The following is a 20671-nucleotide window of genomic DNA, read 5'->3' on the forward strand; positions in this document are numbered from 1 at the left end:
CAAAACAACTCTTACAAGCATAATCTTGAGCTTTTATATCCAGTCCGAGGATGGCTACAAAGTACGTGCAGAATTTAAGTCAGGTGCAAGAGAGAGATTGTTTTAGTATTCCTCAGCACAGCAAAGTTAAGCTAAAATAGATGCAGTCTTCCTAAACAAAAAATCATTTGGAGAAAGTCTGTCCTTTTCACTTTAATAGGAGAGCTCATGTGGCAAGAAGTGTTTAGTGTGCAGACTGAAATGCACTTGAGCAGAGAATTAAGGAACAATTCTTGGAACACTGATACTGAAATTAAAGCCACCTTCCACGCTGATCAAATATGCTTTTACCGTCTGAGCATTCATATTTAATAAACAGCCAATACCAAAACAGTAGAGTTCTCACTATTAAAGACGGTCCTAAAAGCATGCTTTTTCTCAGCACAAATCTGAGAATTGTCAAGTACAGGGTTGTGAGACCAGCTACTGCATTCAAGTGGATTTATAGTTAGAGCAGAATATAGATAACCCATTGGTGTATCATTGTACAAAAGAACATGTTTGCCACCACATAGCAGTAGGAAAGGGTCAGTGTAGGGTTATTTCATATCATTTTCCCTAAAAGACTGGCCTTTCACAATGCTATTTTGCTTGTACCTGTGGCAATAGGTATCATAAACTAGCTCACTCCTATCAGTTTTCTATTGGGTAATCAACCAATTGACACCTGAAAGACGGGAAATGTTTTAGATCAAAGTATGAGACATGGTTTTGCAGTAGGTACTTGGAAATAAGCAATGACTTCATTGCCCTGAGAGAAGAGCTTAACTGTGAATTTTCAAACAGAGGGGTACCTGAGTTAGTCTGCAAGGGTACCTCTACTCTAGCCCCCTAGTTCGAACTAGGGAGGCTAATGATGGCGACTGAAATTGCTAATGAAGCGCGGGATTTAAATATCCCGCGCTTGATTAGCATATTCCCAGCCAGTTGCCATTTTGGAAACTGACTAGCCCGAAGTAACTGCCCTCGTCTACATGCAGCAGAGAAGCAGGATTCCGAGATAAACCCCTTAGTTCGAATTAACTGTTACTCAGGAGTAATAGTTAATTCGAATTAAGGGGTTTAATCTCGGAATCCCGCTTCTCTGCCGCGTGTAGTTACTTTGGGCTAGTCAGTTTCCAAAATGGTGACCGGCCGGGAATATGCTAATCAAGCGCAGGATATTTAAATCCCACGCTTCATTAGCAATTTCGGTTGTCCTCATTAGCCTTCCTAGTTCGAACTAGGGGGCTATTGGAGACGTACCCTAACAGGAAAAACTTAAAAACAATAGACTAGTTGCACCTTAAACACTAACAAAACATGTAGATGGTATCATGAGCTTTCATGGGCACAGCCCACTTCTTCATAGGACACTCCTGTTATGTGAAGAAATGGGCTATGCCCACAAAAGCTCATGATACCATCTACATGTTTTGTTAGTCTTTAAGGTGCGACTAGTCTATTGTTTGTGAATTTTTAGACAGAGCTACCAACACATCATTTGTTGAAGAGCATTTGCAGCACGTTTGATGTACCCAACAGAAGAACAGCTAGTCTAACAACACTCAGAAGTACTTCATGTCATTTAGCTAACCTCCTGTGACAATCAAGGTCCAGACAGCACAAGGGGAGAGAACAGAGCAAAAGGACCAACTCAGTGCTTGGGATTTCTCCAAACCACACAGGTTAAACTTCTAAATGTAAAACGAATGTACAGGCTGCCACAGAGTAATGAGAAAGAAACACATACATCTTCCATGGTATAGGCAAATAGACAGCTAAGAACAGAAAGAAGACTCTTTACTTTCCAGAGTTAGGCCTGTCTATACTACCGCAGGTCTTTGACCTAGGGTTACACAATTTCAGCTACATTAATACTGTAGTTAAAGTCAACGTACTGAGGTCTGCTTTCCCTGGTATCTTCACAGTGGTAAGTCAACAGCTGACACTCTCGTGTCCACTCAACTTACTCTTCTTGTTTTAGTAGAGTAACTGGAGTTGACGGGAGAACACTCGGCAGTCGATTTATCACATTTATGTCCATCAACCCATGAAGACATGCCTTTAAACATAGCAGAGTGAGCAGAGGAGACAATAATGAGATGATGCTACCTCAGAAATATACATAACTGGGCTTCTCTGCAGGTATTTTACAAGAAAATATAGTTTGGAACACCAATGGCATCAATAAGAGTTTTACAGGCCTTGGGAACACCTATGCTTTGTGGGGAAACACTGCTAGGCAGATCCTCCATCCTCTGGTACTTCTGGAGCTGGCATGGCCATCAGAGCACCACTGAGACCACGGTCTTTAGCTTGGGGGCCTCGGTTTTACAGTGTCCAATCTGAGACATTTTAAAAGCCTGATTTTCAAAGAGTACTCAGCACGGTCTGGAATCGAGGCCCTTTTAGGCTGCCACTATTTAGGCACCCAAAAAAGAAATCACTAGTTGCTCCTGGAAATCTGGGCCCTTCTATTCATTTAGAAGAGCACAGTAACCCAAGGTTTGCACAGTCTGCAGCACTTTACTGTGACGAATACGCACTGGCTGGCTTTTCAGATTGTTAGTGTAATCTGTAATGGATCAAAGCCGACGTCTGGGGCGCATTGGTTTAATATCAAGACATCTGCCCTGAAGGCTATCTGCTGCTTCATGAAGAGCTTGGATACCAAATGTCAGAAACTGTTAGACTGATAAAGGTTGAGCACTACATATGTTTGGGTCTTAAATCCATAGAAAACTACCAGGAAGGTGATCTTCAGAATTTGTATTTTGAAGATTGCTATAATGTAGAGAGTCAACGACTGCAAATAGTTACAGCTTTAAAAAGAAGACAGAAACCAAACCACATATGAATGAGAGACTGAAATTGTAGTTTATACCACAGAATCTGTTTTGTTAGGTAGTTACCTTCCCAACGAATGGAACCAGGTGATGTTCGCACAACGAGAACATGTCTATGTCCTTCACAATTACCATCTCATCATGATCTTCATCAAATATGGCATCATTCAGGATATCTGAAATTACATGTTTGCAGAGATTATATATAAATTAGCATGTGTGTAAATGTGGGGAATTCTGGTTTTTCTGGTCCCTTTCTCCAGGTATATCTCAGCCAACCAAAGCTCTTGAAAGTTAAGACTCTCAAAACTAGGCCCAGAGGTAAAGCCATGAACCATAGACTAAGAAAGCAACTTGACTGGTCACTTGACCTATGACTATAACAGTGCAGTGTCAGACTTCGCACACACCAGAGACAATGTGTCTTCACTAAGCGTTGTTAATGAGTCAAATTTGTTCAGAGGACAGAACACATCCACTGGTTGGTGGGAATGGGAAGAGTAACCTAGGAAGTAAAGAATGGGGGCGTCAATGAGGTAGTCTACTTGGCCGCCAGAGGGGTGGCTCAGTGTATATGTCCCCAGCTAGCTTTGATCTGAGGAGCTCCAAGCACAGCTGGGAAGCTCTGAGCCACCCCAGACAGTAGGTAGGTATCCAAGTTTCTAGTCTGTGCTGCCATGGCTTCACTGCTTTGGCTCAGGTACAGCAACACATCTTGCATTCACACCTCTGACTGGCATGGAGACATATTATATGTTGTCTGCAATCAATGCTGAAAAAGGCCTAGTTATCAAGATCCTCCTCTTTGTATCGGTTCCTGCATGCAGCACTTGGCAAGGTCAAACTGGTCTAGGATTCAGAGGCGAGGCAAAAGGGTCTCCAGATACTTGAAAACCAGCATCAAAAAGGGAAAGGGGGGAGGGGAAGAAAAGCAATGAAACACATCAAGTTATCTTCTAGCTCAGTTTTCACAGTCTGACTAGACACTTCACCACGTCCTGCAACACAGTTAGGCCTCTGCAAAGGTACCAGCTGGTTAGACTGTCCAGAGCTCTTAGTGCCTCAGCAAGACCACTACTGGGGTTTATAGGTCTGAGAAACTGACAGTCTTGTCTGTTTGGTTCCTTATGCTCTCCCAGGAAGTGCGTAGTATGGAGCAGAGCCAACAGGGTTATTGAGCTGTAACCCAGAGGGACAAAGGAGAATGAAGTCTGCTCTACAGCCTAAGCTGAGAGGCATCTGGCTTTTAGCTCATGTTAGAGAAGCACATGGCTTTAATCTCTGAGGTCGCAGGTTCAATCCCACCAGCCAACAACCTGGGTCCATTGGCTTTACAGATGGATACCCCAACTTGGCTGCACAGTTCATCTCCAAAGAGGAGGACTGTTAATTTTAAAAAAAAGGGGGGGGGGAAATACAAGTGTGTGGCAGGACGACAAATACTTGGTTCTTCTAGTATTAATGGGCAACTTTTGACTGTTATGCCTGGTGACTTTGCTGGTTGCAGTGGAGAGCAATACTCTGAGCCTCAGTCTATTTCTAATGAAGTAATCTCATACCAGCTCCCCAGGAGCGGGCTCTGTCATGTGGGCATTGCTGTTTCTAGGAGAGTTCTGAAAAGCCGGGTTCTGTGCCGATGTGAAATGGGTGCTAAGAAAAGGCCCCAAGGCAAAGAGCAAGATAGCGCCTTTCAAATAGAGACACGCACAGAGGCCAACTGTCTAAATCAGTGACGTCCAGAAGCAGTAATTTGTTCTGCTTGTGCCAGGAAGAACTTTGCCATAGACTCCAGTAGCTAGTTCCAGCTTCCAACTAAGAGGAGGGCTAACGGGTAACCATTAAAGAGGGACATATGGCCACTTCAGAGGCAATAACTCAACCCATTGCTACTAACACGCCTGCCCCGTGGAGGCCTCAGTGTTATCCAGCACGAAGCATTTAGTGGGGCCCCATGTAACTTCTAGCCTGTGCCATAAAAATAAAGCCAGGGACTGTACTTCATTAAAAGCTTTGCTTTCGTCTTCAAGCGACTCAGTGGTTAATGTACAAATTCAACAGTTGTGCCAGCCGCCTTTGCTTTTATGCCTTCCTCGGACACACGTATCCCCCTACTGCTGCCATCTGGTGCCGATAACATATCGCCAGGGCAGACTGTTTTAATTTCCTGCATGCTATCAGCAGTACACAGGTAACCCTGGAAACCGGCATTTGCGACATTCTGCTGTTTCTTTGTGTTCATTACCAAGAACGGCTTGTGACCTGCGAAGCAGCAAGCCGGGACTTGAGAGAGTCACGTCTCCACGGGCAGGGCACAAACCAAGTTGGGCAGCTTCTTTACAGGGGCCCTTCTGCTTCTAAGCCATGTCCCCTTCCTACAAGCACAGCAGCGGTGGAGGGGAGATGCTGGCAGTGGAAAGGGGACACGCCTCCTAAGGATAAGGGTTTCTCCATTAGAGGTGACAAGCAGCAGGAGCAGGCGATGGAGTGCCAGCAAAGCAGGGAGGGGAAAGTGTTTGGAGCCCAGCAGCAGCAGTGGCTGGGGTGGTGCTGCTCCGGGGTACAGCAATCCTGAACCATAAGGGCCAAGAAAAGCACCAAGTGCCAGCAGGCCCACTCTACCGGTCAGCTGGCAAAGTTTGCTACCTGGCACATTCTTGAGACTGGCCTACTAAACAAGCATCCAGTGACCCTAAGCCCAGTGAGAGGGCAACAGAACTGGTGTGATCCCACTGCAGGCACCACAACAGGAGCACCTAGCCTGTCTAGGGGACATGAGCAATCTGGCAGGAGGAAAGCTGTCCACACCTATGAAGATAGCAGAGGGGGAAGAAGAGGGGCCATCCGCTCACTTTCCCCATTTCTTTCTGCATCAATTTACATTCCTTGTCCACCCCTTCAAGGTGCTCCACAGCTCCATGCCGGCCCTTGGCTGGGCTCTCTCCATCTAAGCGTCCTAGGCTGTGGACTAGGGGGTTGAGCAGCATGACTTCTATTCGTTTCCATGGTGCTCAGATGGCTCCATCCTCATCTTTGTCTTCGCCTATGGAAGCCATCACGCCTTCCTCGCTTTGCTCCCTGTTTCGGACAACCTCACTCCACCAGCAAGTCAAGCACCTGCGCTCTGCTCCTGTATACCCACCCTCCGCCTTCAGACTTTTCTTCCCTGGAGCTTTGCACAGTGCCAGGACCCAGTGGTTTCTCCTACTGAGCCAAAGCAGAACACAGAGAATGAATCTCTCTCTCTCCCCCGCTTCTCTCGGTCACTCGTCGTACTTGTCTAACTGACAAAGCACCTCACTAAAAAGCTGGGGAGTTTCGCTTATGGATAAAGTGCCAGGCGCTCTTACTCCTACCCTTGCTTGGGATACACCAAGCATCGGAGAGCTAGCATGGAAGCTGGATGATATCCAGCTTCAAAGCAGGCTAACGGGCAGCAAGGATGGAATGGGGAGGATATGATGTAATGGCAACAAAGTCTCTCTCTCATGGGCGACAGAGAAGGCACTGCCTAAAATTGCCTACACTGCCCAGCTACCTGGGAGGGCCTGGGACCATGCTGCAAGGCAGCCCGGCTCCCAGGGAAGGCTGGGGCCATGCCATACAGCAGCTCTGGCCCTCAGCTGGGGTTGCATGGGGCTTGGCTGGGGTGCAGGGATTGTTGTAGGGGCGTGGCTTTGGGGGAAGGGGTGTGGCTTTGGTTGCCTTCACCCGCTGTCTCTTCATGGACCCTTCGGAAACACGATGTTGAAGAACGCGACCTTGAGCAAACAGGAGAATTTACAGCACCCGTCACTGCACAGGACGTGGGATATCAAATCTAGGTGAGAAATGGGGCGTGTCAGAGTGAATGCTGCCTTCGGAGCGCTGCTGAGAAGACTCAGCAAAAAGGATCCCAGAGCAGGCCTGGGGCCGCACCAAGCATTACGGATGCTCCGCCCAATGGCTAGTCGCGAAGCCACTGGCATTGCCTGAACCTGGCAGCTGCTGTTCACGACAGGCCGGCAGTGATGTCAGACGCAGCTTTACAACCAAAGCTGTTGCAGTGTCAAGCAGAAGGCTTGGAATGGCTGAGAATTCAGTAAGTTCTTGCTGGGAATACATCCGGTGTCAGGCCCCAGGCACAGCCCTAGGACGAGAGCGGGAACAGCATCTAGCTAGTCAGAAGAAATTGATGTCCATGGAAAGGACCTTTCTACGCTTCCATCAAAAGCAGCTCGCTGACCAGGGAGTTTTGTAGGGCCAAGTTACACAGTAATGGAGATTTGTGTTAGCCTGACTTTACAGATGGAAAGAGAAAGAGAGACGGTTAAGTGACATGTCCATGGTCACACAGAGTGGTTGTTGCAGACACAGGAATTAAAACACCCATCTCTTGAACCCAGTCCAGTGCTTTGGCCAGGAGACCATCCTTCCTCCCCCAGGCTTTCAGGACCAGAAGGGGAGTGCCATGAAGCCAGTGCGAACACAGTGAACAGAGGACCTGACAGCTTCACTGGGAAAGATGGGAGGGGTGCTACTTTGTGCCCTTGGAAGGGGCGGGGCTGGGGGCAGCCAGCCCTCAGCACTATGCAGACCATGATGCCCCCACCACCACCACCTAACCCTCAGCGCTGCCCGGAGAGCATCATGCAGCTCTGACAGCAGTTTAAAGGGCCCAGTGCTCTGGCCGCTGCTGCAGTAGCGGTAGCCGTGGCCAAGTGCTCCGGGCTCTTTCACACTCACAGACACCCCGAATTGATAGGGCTGCATAGCAGGCAACAGCTCCAGGTCTCATATCCAATAGGCAGGGTTAGCTAACTGAAAGAATCTCTCCAAAGCAGCCTGACCCTGCTACGAGGAGTCCTTTCTGCTCAGACTTTGAGAGTAAGCTTTCAAGTGAAGAGTTTAAAGGCTGCTTTTCCTCTGAAGGCTGCTTTCTGCTGAGAACAATCCAGATTTGTAAAACTGACATCCGGCAAGAAGTGGCATCACACGCCTCACGGCGGTACCAGTCTGCAGTGACTATACTCAGTAACCGGCTGCTCACGGACGACTGCTTTGGGTTAGATAAAGCAAGCTAGAGCTAGCTGCTGTAGCCCACCAGATATCAGGGCCCTGGTGCAGCAGGCACTGTACAGTCAGTCCCTGTCTCAACGTCCTTACAATCTAAAGAGACAGAACAGAGGCACAGAAAAGAAGAGCAACTTGCTCGTTGGAGGCTCTCGTTGCAGCTGAAATAGGAGAATCAGTGGGATGCGAACCGATGAGGGATATGCACAGATCTGCAGGACGTGGCAGCACGGTTTTGCCACAGCTTGCTTTCTTCGCTCCCGCCTCTCCTTGGTGCCGTCTGTTCTACGACATGATGGCTTTAACTGCAGACAACAAGGGCTACAGCCTTCCTGGCCACAGCAGCTTCCCAAGGGTTCGGGTCGACTCGGCTCGCTTTTAGGGAGTTCCTTATAGTTTTCATTAGCCTCCCAGTATACGTGCTCCCATTTTCGACTGCACATAAAATTTGGCTTTGGGGAGTTGTGTATCACCCATATAGGTCTGAGGTGACCAGCCAGGAGTGAAAGTCACAGAGTTCGGACAGGTACTGTTCTATCACAACCCATCCCCGCTTGAGGGGAGACTTAGGGTGAGGGGTTTGCGATTAATTTCTTACGGGTACCGTTGTCTCCCCTCAAGCGGGGATGGGTTGTGATAGAACAGTACTTGTGTGACAGTGTCAGGGTTCCCCCTGATCCTGCATCCCCATAGCAGCCAGAACAGACTCCACCAGCCAGTAAAATAGAGGGGTTTATTGCTTCTCCAGGATACAGCACAGCCATGATGTGGTTTCGGGACTCAGGGCCAGGGTGCCTCAGACCCCTTGGGTTAGGGGATCCATTGCCCCCTCAATCCTCAGCACTCAGCTTAGTCTGTTCCCTTCATGTTTCTCAGCCAGAAACTGCCTCACCCCCAGACACTGCGCCCCAGCCAGGTGGCCGTTTCCGCCTCCCTTCCTTTGTGTCTCCCTCTGGGAAGAGACTCGTTCTCTGCTCAAGCTGGGACTAGATGTCTGGGCCAATACACATGCGGGTGAGTCAGTGGGATCACACATTGCAGCGCAGAGGAAGCCTGGGTTACAGAGCAGACAGCACCCCCACAACATCACAACCTGTAAGAAATTTAAGTATGGGGTGGAGTGCGGGGGGCTTAGGGCAGAGAGTTGGGGTGGAGGGGGTGCAGGAATTAAAAGGGGATGTGAGGGGTGCAGCAGTCAGAGTTGGGGGTATGATGAGGGGCTCAGCAGGGGAAAATGAGGGTGCAAAATTCAGGGCAAGGGCTGGGGGTGTGTGTAGGAGTGAGAGCAGGGGGGCAAGGGTGCCAGAGCTGTAACCACCCATAGCAGTCCCCTCTTGCTTTTCCTGCTTCCTCTGACTAGGGAGCAAGAGGAAAGTGCAGAGCCTGCTGCATTCCTCTTGCTCCCACCTGCCCAGGAGAGCGGCAAAGGAGGAACACAGCAGGCTCTGCATTTTCCCCTTGCTTCCTAGTCACAGGAAGGAGAAGAAAAGCATCAGGGACCTGGTATGTGCAGCTGCAGCTCTCCCACCCCCTGAAATGGTGGCAGAGGGTGGGGGGCTCAGGGCTGGGGCAGTCCTGGATGGGAGGGGGTAGGATGCCCCCAGCCAGCCCCTCTAGCCTGCAGGAAGCCCTCACCTCTCCCACTGCAGCCGAGTGCCCCATCCAGCCGGCCAGCTTTTTGCCCGAGTGCTGCACTGGCTTACTACTTTCATCTCTGTAACCAGCCCACCAACGTGGTGTTGAATGAAACCCTAATCATACAGGCACAAGGCCCAGAGCCCCAGTCTAGAACATCAATATGTGGTCTGCTCACCCACCACTTCATGTTATAGTGTCTTTTTTCTGCCTCACAGTTTGGGACCATGTCAGTGAGAGTTGGGAGGGGCAGTTTTGCTTTTCACATATGGCCCCCCAACTGATTTTTTTTTGTGGGCCAGTAGCTCCCAACCTTCCCCTCCTCTGCTTTAATAGATTCACCCAAGAGCTTATACTTGTCCTAGGAAGAGAACTGTAACCATTAGTCAGTTGCATCGTTCTGTGCTGGAAGAGCTAGTATAGTTTTATCCTAATTGTTCTAGGGGGGAGTGGAGGGAAGGAAAGGGGAGGGGAAGACAGATTAGCCCTTTAAATCAAAAACTAAAAAGGTGGGGATAGAAGATTTAGTCTCAACTACTATATTCCATTTATTCACCATGGTTAACAGATAAAAAGCCCCATGTATTTAAGGTGTCTTGAGAGCTTTCAATGGCCCAAAATACAGGGTTAATTTCATACAAGTGCCACAGTAGTTGTACAACAGTTCTCAGGTGTATTGTGCAAGGACATGCTGTCTGGCAGGGACCCAGACTAAGGCTTCCTGTCTTCTATAGTGTGATTTTTTTTTGGTTTAACTGGAAGAAAAACACTCCCCCCCTCACCTGGAGATTTGCACTCCATCACTTTAGCTAGCCCCTCTCCCATTCGTAGAACCCCCCTGTATTTCTTGTATCTTGTCCAGTAGCAGATGAGGGAAGAGAGGTATTCCTCTTGATCTGTGAAGCTCTAAAGAACTCTGTTTGTCCCTTACATTTTTGCAAGCCCTCCGCTGCAAGATACCTATTCTACTTCAGCCACAGAGAGAGCCACAAAGGAAAGGGAAATTGCGAGCGCCTAAGGATAACTTACAGAGAAAACCTAATTGAGCTGAACACTTAAGCCCTTTCCAAACATACTGTATTAATATGACAGCTACAGTTCAGATCAAACACAGACACTTTCCGGGGGGAGGGAGGCACTAAGTAAACACGAGACGTAAAGTTAGGTGTAATCTTTTAAGTATCACAGCAACAATTCCTCCTCTGACCCCGAATTAAGGTACTGCTGGGGAGACTTTGATGTGTCGTAAAACTAACAGTGGGCATCCATTGAGAAGCAGCTCAGGCAGATGCGAAATAAAACCTTTATCTCCAGCCTAATAGCGGATGAAAGCAAAATGAGAATCAGATGAAAACAAGGAACAAGAGACCTTTTCGGGATTTTGCGTCAGAGGAAAGAGAGGACCTGTTGCTATAGAGACTATTTGCATGGCTTTCATGTGACACAGGCAAGCAAAAAAATCACCTCTGGCAACCAAGGGCAGAATCTGCCTCTCCTGACAGCTGGTTGGATAGGTCAAGAGAATGAGAGATGACAGCCCGATGCAGAATAGCAACCGGCTGCATTCGGTCAGTTTTACAAACACTTTTGACGCTTGAATTTGCTTCCTTCGACTACCCGCCGTGATCGTGGAAACATGCAAAGCACATAGGCAGCTTTCGCTCCGACCTAAGCCACTTTCAAAGCAGCTGATGGTCAAGTTTCAAAGAGGCCCTTTCATTTCAAAAAGCATTTCTAGTGTGAGGGGAAATACTTGCTAACCCAGGGATTTCCAGATACAATTCTTCTAATAGGCAGATTAGCCAACGACGTTAAGCAACAGTTAGCCTCTTGCTGCTTCTGAAACACAGGTATAGTTTTTATTCTGTGCAAGGCAGCATAGTTTTCCCTTTCCCTAGGGATCAGTGCAAAGTGAGTAAGAACAGGGGGAGCAGGGGGAGAGAATAGCTCAGTGGTTTGAGCATTGGCCTGCTATACCCCGGATTGTGAGTTCAATCCTTGAGGGGGCCACTTAGGGATCTGGGGCAAATCTGTCAGGGACAGTACTTGGTCCTGCTGTGAGGGCAGGGGACTGGACTCAATGACCTCTCAAGGTCCCTTTCAGCTCTAAGAGATATACCTATCTCCATATGTTAAAGTTATAGGTAAAGAGGGAAAGCAAGAAGCACTCACAGAAAAGTCCAATAGGGTTTAACAAGCACCCTGAGATTCAGACAAGCATCTTTAATCAAGTCAGTTTAATATATTCGAGGGCAAGGTAGGATAATCACTCTCCTTTAGATGACGGAGTCAAAGACAGCTGTGATCTCACCTGCAGTTATAGCAAAATGCAGGACAATGTAGCACTTTAATAAACCATCTTGTTAGTCTTTAGATGATGAGCTTTCGTGGGCCAGACCCACTTCCTCAGATCAAATATTTGATCTGAGGAAGTGGGTCTGGCCCACAAAAGCTCATCATCTAATAAACCATCTTGTTAGTCTTTAAAGTGCTACATTGTCCAGCATTTTGCTTCAGCTACCCCAGACTAACACAGCTACATTTCTATCACTATTCTGCAGTTATAGGCACTGGACTGAGAAGGATGTCCAGATCCAACTGACATTGCTTAAGCAATCTCTGAAGCCACGGAATGAGTGGGAACAACCTTCATCCAATAAGGTGTGGTCTGTACAGGTCAAGATTAAGGCACGCTGGCAGAACTCAGTGGGGTGGTAAGATTTGATTGTGCTCAGTGATGTGGAATGATAGACTTAAAAAAAAAAAAAGAATGTGCACAAACTCCAGTTACAAGCTATGGCTGTACTGGGTGTGGGTGGAAACAATAACTGTATTGATTTGAAACTAATGTAATTTCAGGATGCCACCGAAACCCTAAATTGCTGTGGGGAAAGCAGCAAAATAATAAACCAAAGATTGAAATCTTTGCTCTAGCCACATATTCGTGTTAGGAGGTGATTGCTGTTAAAGAAAACATTCTTGACAAGCAAGGCATGAATGTTACAGTGGCTTTTAATAAGGAAGAGTGACACAGAAGCAGTCAGGGTTTCTATTTTTTTTTTTTTTTTTTACTGAAACAGATTGAACAGTAATAATTCACAGCCTCATGCAGATAATTTAGTTTTGTTGTGGCATTGTAATGGTCTAAAGTTTTCAGAAAGAAGAGATTCCACAGGATTCAAAGTTTCAAGAAACCTTTATTAAGGGAAGAGGTTCCCAACTAAAGGATACATGGGCTGAAACATTGCTGCCTAAATAGACAACATAACTAAAAAAAGGGAGCAATACAAGAATTAAAACAGGCATCAAATTCACATTGTAAGACTCCTGTAGGCAAGAATGTTTGCAGGGGAAACAAAGTTTGTCTGTCATCTCCTCTCACAAGGAATAGAACTACATGCTCCACCTCAGATGGAATTGTTTCAGGAACAAGGGCTAATCCCTCCTCTGTAAAAGCAAAGTCTGAAGAATAACTATAATTATATATGTTGTATTAAAATGGAAAAAAAGAGAAGTCAAAATGCGCGGAACATCAATATTGCATGTCATTTGTACAGATTCATTTGGCTTCCTATTAACGTATTCTGCATGCACCGCGAGATTGGAGTGTATTCATATGAAAGATTGCAGTTATTACAGATTCTCAGATGTAACCAAGATTTCAGAATTCTCATATTAATAATTGTATCCTTAAAAGACTAATTTGAGGGAGAGCAGGATTATGTGGAGACTCATTAAAATGTATCAAGATTTCATTAAAGGGTTTCATAATGTTACCATAATATCATGAGACCCAGTAAAAACTGAACTTTGAAATAATGCACTAGAAAGGCAGCATAAGAGGAAATAGAGGATCTTCCTCATTAAAGACCTAATACAGATTTTAAAAATTCAGTTAGTATATAAAGCCAAAAAAGTTTTGCCAAACAAGTATAATTTGAAGCATTAATAGTGAGAAAAAGTAGATAAAAAGCCTTGAGTCTTAGCACAGGAGTACATGGGGGAGAGGGGTAGGGAAATTTGATCCTATTATATAATCATGCCCAGCAAGGAATATGTTCCAGCAGAAGTCAATTGATATTAATGGTTTTCATAACAAATATTACACACCTCTGCAAATGTACTGTTTTTGGTAAACAAAGTGGCTGTGTCTAGACTGGCAAGTTTTTCCGCAAAATCATTTGCGCAAGAGGGCCAGTGTAAACAGCACAGTACTGTTTTGCACAAAAAAGCCCCGATGGCTAAAATGGCGATCAGGACTTTTTTGCACAAAACCGCATCTAGATTGGCCACGGACGCTTTTCTGCAAAAAGTGCTTTTGCGGAAAAGCGTCCTGTCAATCTAGACGCGCTTTTCCGAAATTCTTTTAACGGAAAACTTTTCCGTTAAAAGCATTTCCGGAAAATCATGCCAGTGTAGACGTAGCATGTAAGTTTGTATGAAAAGCAGCATTTGAAAACTTATTTGATCCGGTATTACAAATAATGTTTAATTTGAACAGATTGTTTGTACAATGCACCTTTTGTCTCCAGTGACAACAACAACAAAAAGGTAACCCACCATCTCTTAGATAAAGGTGGTTTGGGTTGATCAAACTGTCTATTTAAGCTACAGACGTGCTATTTTTACATTGTGATATTTAACAAATACAGGTCTCAGCAAACCAACCCAGCTTTGGGCACTTATGAGTTTGCCCCCTCTGGAAAATAGCAACAAAATGATATTTATTCAGTACTCTCCATCCAAAAGTCTAAGAAATCTAAGCCGTGTACAATTGGTACTGGACATAACTCCAAATGTCATTTGTTTTGCCTTAAAATGAGAGCTCTGTAGGGCAGAATCATGGTGTAATTAAGATTAAATAAAAAAACCTCATACAAGTGTTACAGTTTGAATCATAACATGCTCAGGAAGTAGGATTACTTAACAATTGAATCTAAAAATGTGAGCAAATGTATGTCAAGAGTATTTTATTACTACAAATAAAGATTCTTCACTGAACAACTTTGAGGTAGCACAGAGTCAGTAAATACTGCGTTAAGCAGAGGGACAAATAATACACCACCATATTTTGGGGGCTGTTCTGTATAACAAAAGGTGTGCAACAGCATTACTGGTGTAATTTTTAAAACAGTTACAGTCCTTCATGAACATACTGTTTTATTTAAAGTGCTTCAACATTCTCATATAAACAAGCTGTTTTCCTTCTGCAAATGCCTGACTTGGTTTTTGCTGTGGGATTGCCAGACAAGAACCGTCTAGTTACTGCTCATCTTTTAAAATTAGCTTTGTGGACGTTTCACCATAGCAGAACGCTCATCCTTCTAGTTTGATTGGCAAAAATGGTTCCTAAATCTTCAGATTTGCTGTCTTCTAATTTGAATTTAGTGGTAGCCACACGTTTTAGCTTATGCTTGCTCATTTATTGTGTATTTTTTTTTATAAGTTTGCACTTGGTAACATTTGATAATTTAATAGCCTGACAGGCATCAGCTACCAAGAAAATTGAATAAATAGAGTCCCCTTCTTCTCCAAAACAAAAAAGAGAATTTTTATGGGTAGTCTAAACCAGATATACAAACACTGAATTACAGACAACCATCTGCTGACAGATTACTCAACTTTACTTTTATATGTGGAAAATCTAATTAAAATTTACAATTTTCCAGATACAATGTACTCCAAGAACCAGTTAGCAGTCTGTGTCTTGTGGGAAATGTTAATTAATTAAATTTAAGACAAGATATTTTTTTTAAAAAAAATCCAGTTTCTACCTGATCCTGACTGCTACAGGAAGTTTGTTTGAAAAGAATGTTTCTCCGCAGACAGCCATTTCATTAGCTTTGGATCAGAATGTTGATATTTCTCTATTTGCTGTTCATTGATTTCCCTTCACATCATTGGGGAAAAAAGTCAGAGAAGATAAGAGCTCGTTTCGAGAATTCTAGAACACGCCAATACAGAGGAGTTGTGTAGAAGCATTTACACCTAAGCAAGAGCCAATGTATAACCCAGAATCAAAACTAGATGCTGGTTATAATTCTTCTTGTGCTAACTAAAGTCCAATAATATATGGCTGCAGAACATAAGCATGAGTGTAGTCGTAGCACACATCCGTACAGTTATCACTACCAAAATGGCCATGAGATGTATACAGTAGTAGTTATCTAAGGAAGGGGCAGGCAAGATACAGCCCAGGGGCCAAATCTGAACCACGGCTCATCCCATCAGGGCCCTCAGGCAGGCTCCCTGCCTGCCCCAGGGCTGCTGGCTGTTCCATGTGCCTCTTTGCGCCACAGAGAAGGGGAGACTTTGAGTTGCCACCGCTCCCAGAACAACTATTGCAGTTCCCAGTGGCTGGAAACTGGCCAATGGGAGCTGCAATGATTGTGCTGGGGGTGGGGGCAGCATGGAAGTTTCCCCCTCCACCGCAGCACAGAGAGGTAAAACAGCCAGTTTCTGTGAGCAGCCTGGGGCTTCCTCAAGCAGGGAGGGCCCTGCTGTGCTGCTGGCTCGGAAATACCTAGGCGAACGCCTCCTAGTCAGAGCCTGGCTCTGGCACCCCACCCCCTTCCACACCACAACTCCCTGCCCCAGGTCGGACACAGAAACCCTCTCCCAACACCACGCTCAAGATCACAACTTCCCAGAGCCTCCACCCCTTCCTACCCCTTTTCCATAGGCCAGAATCCTCTTCTCTACCCCAAGCTCCCTTCTGCATCCATCCTCGTCCCAGACACTGCACCCCTTCCTAGAAAAGTGCGGCCCTTGACCAACTAACCAAAATCTTGGAGCGGGCCCACTCCCCATAAAAAATTATTGCCCACCCCTGCTGTAAGGGATTGTCTTCACTACTGGCCAGATGGATGGAGCAGCAGGATCAATCCAGCAGGGGTTGATTTATTGAGTATTGTACAGGATGTGAATTTCCAGCCATGCTACACTTAAATTGCTGCACCGAGGCAGCTGCGCCATGATAACGTAGATGCTTCTACACTGACAGGACAGCATCTCCCATCAGTGTAGTTAATCCTCTTCCACAGCAGGCAGTAGCTATGCTGACAGGAGACGTTCTCCCATCGACATGACCACCTATGGAGACTGCGTTAAGTCTGTAGAGCTACATCGTGCAGGGTGCGGATTTTTCACAGCCCTAAGCAATGTAGCTAAACTGACAGAGGTCTATAGTGCAAACATAAGAGCAGCCACACTGGGTCAGACCAGTTTTTAAATAGTTGCTAAAGCCAATTAAAACATGGTTCTTTGCAAAAAAGTTTTCCAGTTAAGGGTCAAATTTACTCTTGAATCATTAAAGTCTTACAATACAAGCAAAAAGGTTAAATATTTCTGTTACTTCAAAGCAGTTTCCAAAGCAGAAAAATATTTAATGCCTTTCAGGTCTTTCTTACACACCCTAAAGAAACAGAATAGGGCAAAACCACAGAATTTTCTCCTCCTTTGTGAATCAACCTTTGAAAATACTAATTGTAGAGGACACCATTGCAAAAAAAGCAAACATTCTGGGATGCATTAACAGGAGTGCTGTAAGCAAGACACAAGTACCGTATATTCCGGCGTACAAGACGACCTCTGATGTTAAAAAACATCCCCCCAAAATCGGGGGTCGTCTTGTACGCCGGATGCACCGCCGCCGGAGCCCCTCCGCGGCTTTGAAAGCCTCGGCGGAAGCCGGGGGGGGGCATCCCAGGCGCGCATGGGCTGCCCCCCCCCCCCCCCCGAGCCCCTCCGCGGCTTTGAAAGCCTCGGGGGAAGCCGGCGGCGGGGCATCCCAGGCGCGCATGGGCTGCCCCCCCGCCGGAGCCCCTCCGCGGCTTTGAAAGCCTCGGGGGAAGCCGGCGGCGGGGCATCCCAGGCGCGCATGGGCTGCCCCCCCGCCGGAGCCCCTCCGCGGCTTTGAAAGCCTCGGGGGAAGCCGGCGGCGGGGCATCCCAGGCGCGCATGGGCTGCCCCCCCGCCGGAGCCCTCCGCGGCTTTGAAAGCCTCGGGGGAAGCCGGCGGCGGGGCATCCCAGGCGCGCATGGGCTGCCCCCCCGCCGGAGCCCCTCCGCGGCTTTGAAAGCCTCGGGGGAAGCCGGCGGCGGGGCATCCCAGGCGCGCATGGGCTGCCCCCCCGCCGGAGCCCCTCCGCGGCTTTGAAAGCCTCGGGGGAAGCCGGCGGCGGGGCATCCCAGGCGCGCATGGGCTGCCCCCCCGCCGGAGCCCCTCCGCGCCGCCTGGGATGCCCCGCCGCCGGCTTCCCCCGAGGCTTTCAAAGCCGCGGAGGGGCTCCGGCGGGGGGGCAGCCCATGCGCGCCTGGGATGCCCCGCCGCCGGCTTCCCCCGAGGCTTTCAAAGCCTCGGAGGGGCTCCGGCGGGGGGGGGGGGGGCAGCCCAGGCGCTCCTGGCGGCTTTGCTCCCGGTGCCTCTGGTCTGCTGGGGACCATCTCCAGCAGACCAGGGACACCGGGAGCAAAGGAGGCGGAGGGGCGCTGGGGTATAAGATGAAACCCTATCTTTTAATTAAAAAGATAGGGGGTCGTCTTATACACCCAGTCGCCCTATACGCCGGAAAATACGGTAGTAAATCTTCTGCTCTACTCTGTGCTGATTAGGCCTCAACTGCAGCGCTGTGTCCAGTTTTGGCACCACATTTCAGGAAAGATGTGGAGAAACTGGAGAAGACCCAGAGAAGAGCAACAAAAATTATTAAAGTTCTAGAAAACATGAGCTATGGAAGGTGGGGAGAGACTAAGAATTGGGTTTGTTTTGTCTGGAAGGCTTTGTCTTCACTGACAGTTCTTCTGGCAGAAAATATGAGAATGAGTTCCTTATTAGCATGTTTTCTGCCTTTTTTTGTGCAAGGGGTTTTTGCACAAAAAGAAGCAGTGTGGACGGGGGCTTTTTGCACAAAAACCCCGTTTTGTGCAAGATCCTTATGCCTGTCCCTGTCTCAAGGTCCCTTCCAGTTCAATGATTCTACACATACCGAATACATTAAAATGTGAGCTTTGGAAAATGCCAGTCATACAAAGTTGTACGATGGCATTCAGAGCTCTCCTGCTTTCTCCTTCAGAGGCACAACAAATAGCTAGCGAGAAAACTCTGGCTTTTGCCCATCTCTTTCAGCTAACTCAGACCCAAGAACCAATATATAGCACTCAGCCAATCAAGCTGACTAAGTAACGTGGCCCCCCATCTTTTCATTTACAGAGTTGAACTGAATATTTTAAACAGTCACACATTTTATACAGTGCACGTCTCCTCAAAGCCATCCTTACTCATACGCAGTTGCATAGGGCACCTGAAAGGTTGGGGCACCCCTGGATCTTAACCCCTGTTCTGTGGCTCTGCTTCCTCCAGAGAGGATCTAGTTAACTTAAAAGTGAAAAAGTTTGCCTGACCTATTAGCAGAACATTGAACTTGTGAAAGAGCCATTCAAGCAGGAATGAAGCAATTTAACTGGCATTTGCCAACCCCAGATGTATTCTGTCGGTTCCCGAATTCACTGTTAGTCTACAGAAGCTTAGTTTAAAATTTGTTTCAAAAATATTTAATTGGTGAGTTGAAGATCATAAAAAAAAAAAAGTCAGATCTTTAAAAAAATTGTCATTCCCCCACTTGCTAGTAGGCATAGGGGCACCAGTTTCACAGTACTACGTAGGGCCAAATAAATTCTAAGGACAGCTCTGCTTTTCCTGACCTTACACTCTCCGGTCTTCCCTAAATTTGATGTTTGAGTGCATTGAGCATCTGGGATTTCTCTGGACTATTTACAACAAGAAATTATTTCTTTAGAAATAAGCTACCCCTCTCTCCAGTTGTATAACTAGAAGACTGAATCTCAGATCTGTGATTCTAAAAGCCTGCTGCCACACTGCATACACTTGGACTAGCTGCAGTTATGTGAATCCCTTCTTCAGATTTGGCTCTGCAGCCACAGAACAGCTGGGACTAGATTCCCTAACCAGACCAAAGCCCCCTTGCACTAGTAGATATACAAACATAGTAAGAGGCAGTCCCTGCTCTGGAGTGTTTAAGATATAAATAGGAGCTATAGTTTAAAAAAATCCCCTTGACTAGAACTGCATTTAAGGCTCTCCATTATGCATGTCAAATCAGTGTCAGCCTTACGTTTAAGTCCTCTCAGTACCTGCACATTTTGCTAGGTAATCACAGGTTTCACCCACAGCCACAACTGTTTACTTTCCAATCTAGCCAATGGGAAGAAGTGTGTGTGTGTGGGGGGGGGGAATAAGATGGTGTACCTTCAAATGGAGAACGAGAAGGGGTATTCTGGGAGTGGGAGGGGGGAGGAGAAGAGACAAGGGAGGGGAAGAGGAGCGAAGCAGCTGGAAGATGATCGCGCTTCCCCTTACGGTGTGAAAATGAGGGAAACGAGCACCATATTCACACTGCAGCCTCACCTGTCATTTTTGGAATGTTCACTTTTTAAAAAAAATATAATGAACATTCTGAAAATAAAACCACAAGCAGCCACAAGGCTGGATTTCTGTGTAGAGCAGGCATGTCCAAAGTCCGGCCCGCGGGCCAATTGCGGCCCGTGTTCTCGTTTAATATGGCCCCACAGGTAATTTGGCAATATCTATCTTTTATGGCCCCCAACGAATCCATATGTATTGAGATGAATACATTGTAAAATCTCAGTTAGTCAGTTGGTCTAAATCAGTTATAAATATATTTGGACACAACATGTATACTTGGTGTTATGTTCCTGTTCATATTTTTTGAACTTAAAAGTTGACAGACAACCTTTATTACCAATAATATGTAATGTACTTTACAATGTTCCTGACATATATTTCAGCTTCCTGGATTTTTTTTTCATCTGGCCTTCAGATATGAAAGGCAGAGTGATTTAACACCTGTTTAGATTTGTCATCCATGTGACGAAATGAAAAGTATGCCGTTTGCAATAAACTTTGCATAAAATAGTTAATTTGCATTTAATTTTAATGGTTCAAAGAATGTCAGGCAAAATGGTCGGCCCTCACGCATGTTCACTTCATCAAATCTGGCCCTCTTTGAAAAAAGTTTGGACACCCCCTGGTGTAGAGGCTTCTGCAATATACTGCGACCCAGTTCTACCCTCCTGTCCACA

The 20671-nt window shown here is 46.6% G+C and overlaps 1 protein-coding gene across 1 annotated transcript in view; it reads right to left on the minus strand.

Annotated features, from left to right (window-relative positions):
* GCH1 (GTP cyclohydrolase 1) overlaps nt 1-20671 on the minus strand; it is a 41282-nt gene that overhangs the window by 15591 nt on the left and 5020 nt on the right. The window contains exon 2 of the mRNA XM_006120119.5: nt 2934-3043. Coding sequence (XP_006120181.3) covers nt 2934-3043 — 110 coding nt within the window. The remainder of the gene's footprint in view (nt 1-2933; nt 3044-20671) is intronic.

This window comes from Pelodiscus sinensis, chromosome 5 (genome assembly GCF_052426305.1).
Source record: "Pelodiscus sinensis isolate ZL-2025 chromosome 5, ASM5242630v1, whole genome shotgun sequence".
NCBI lineage: Eukaryota > Metazoa > Chordata > Testudines > Trionychidae > Pelodiscus > Pelodiscus sinensis.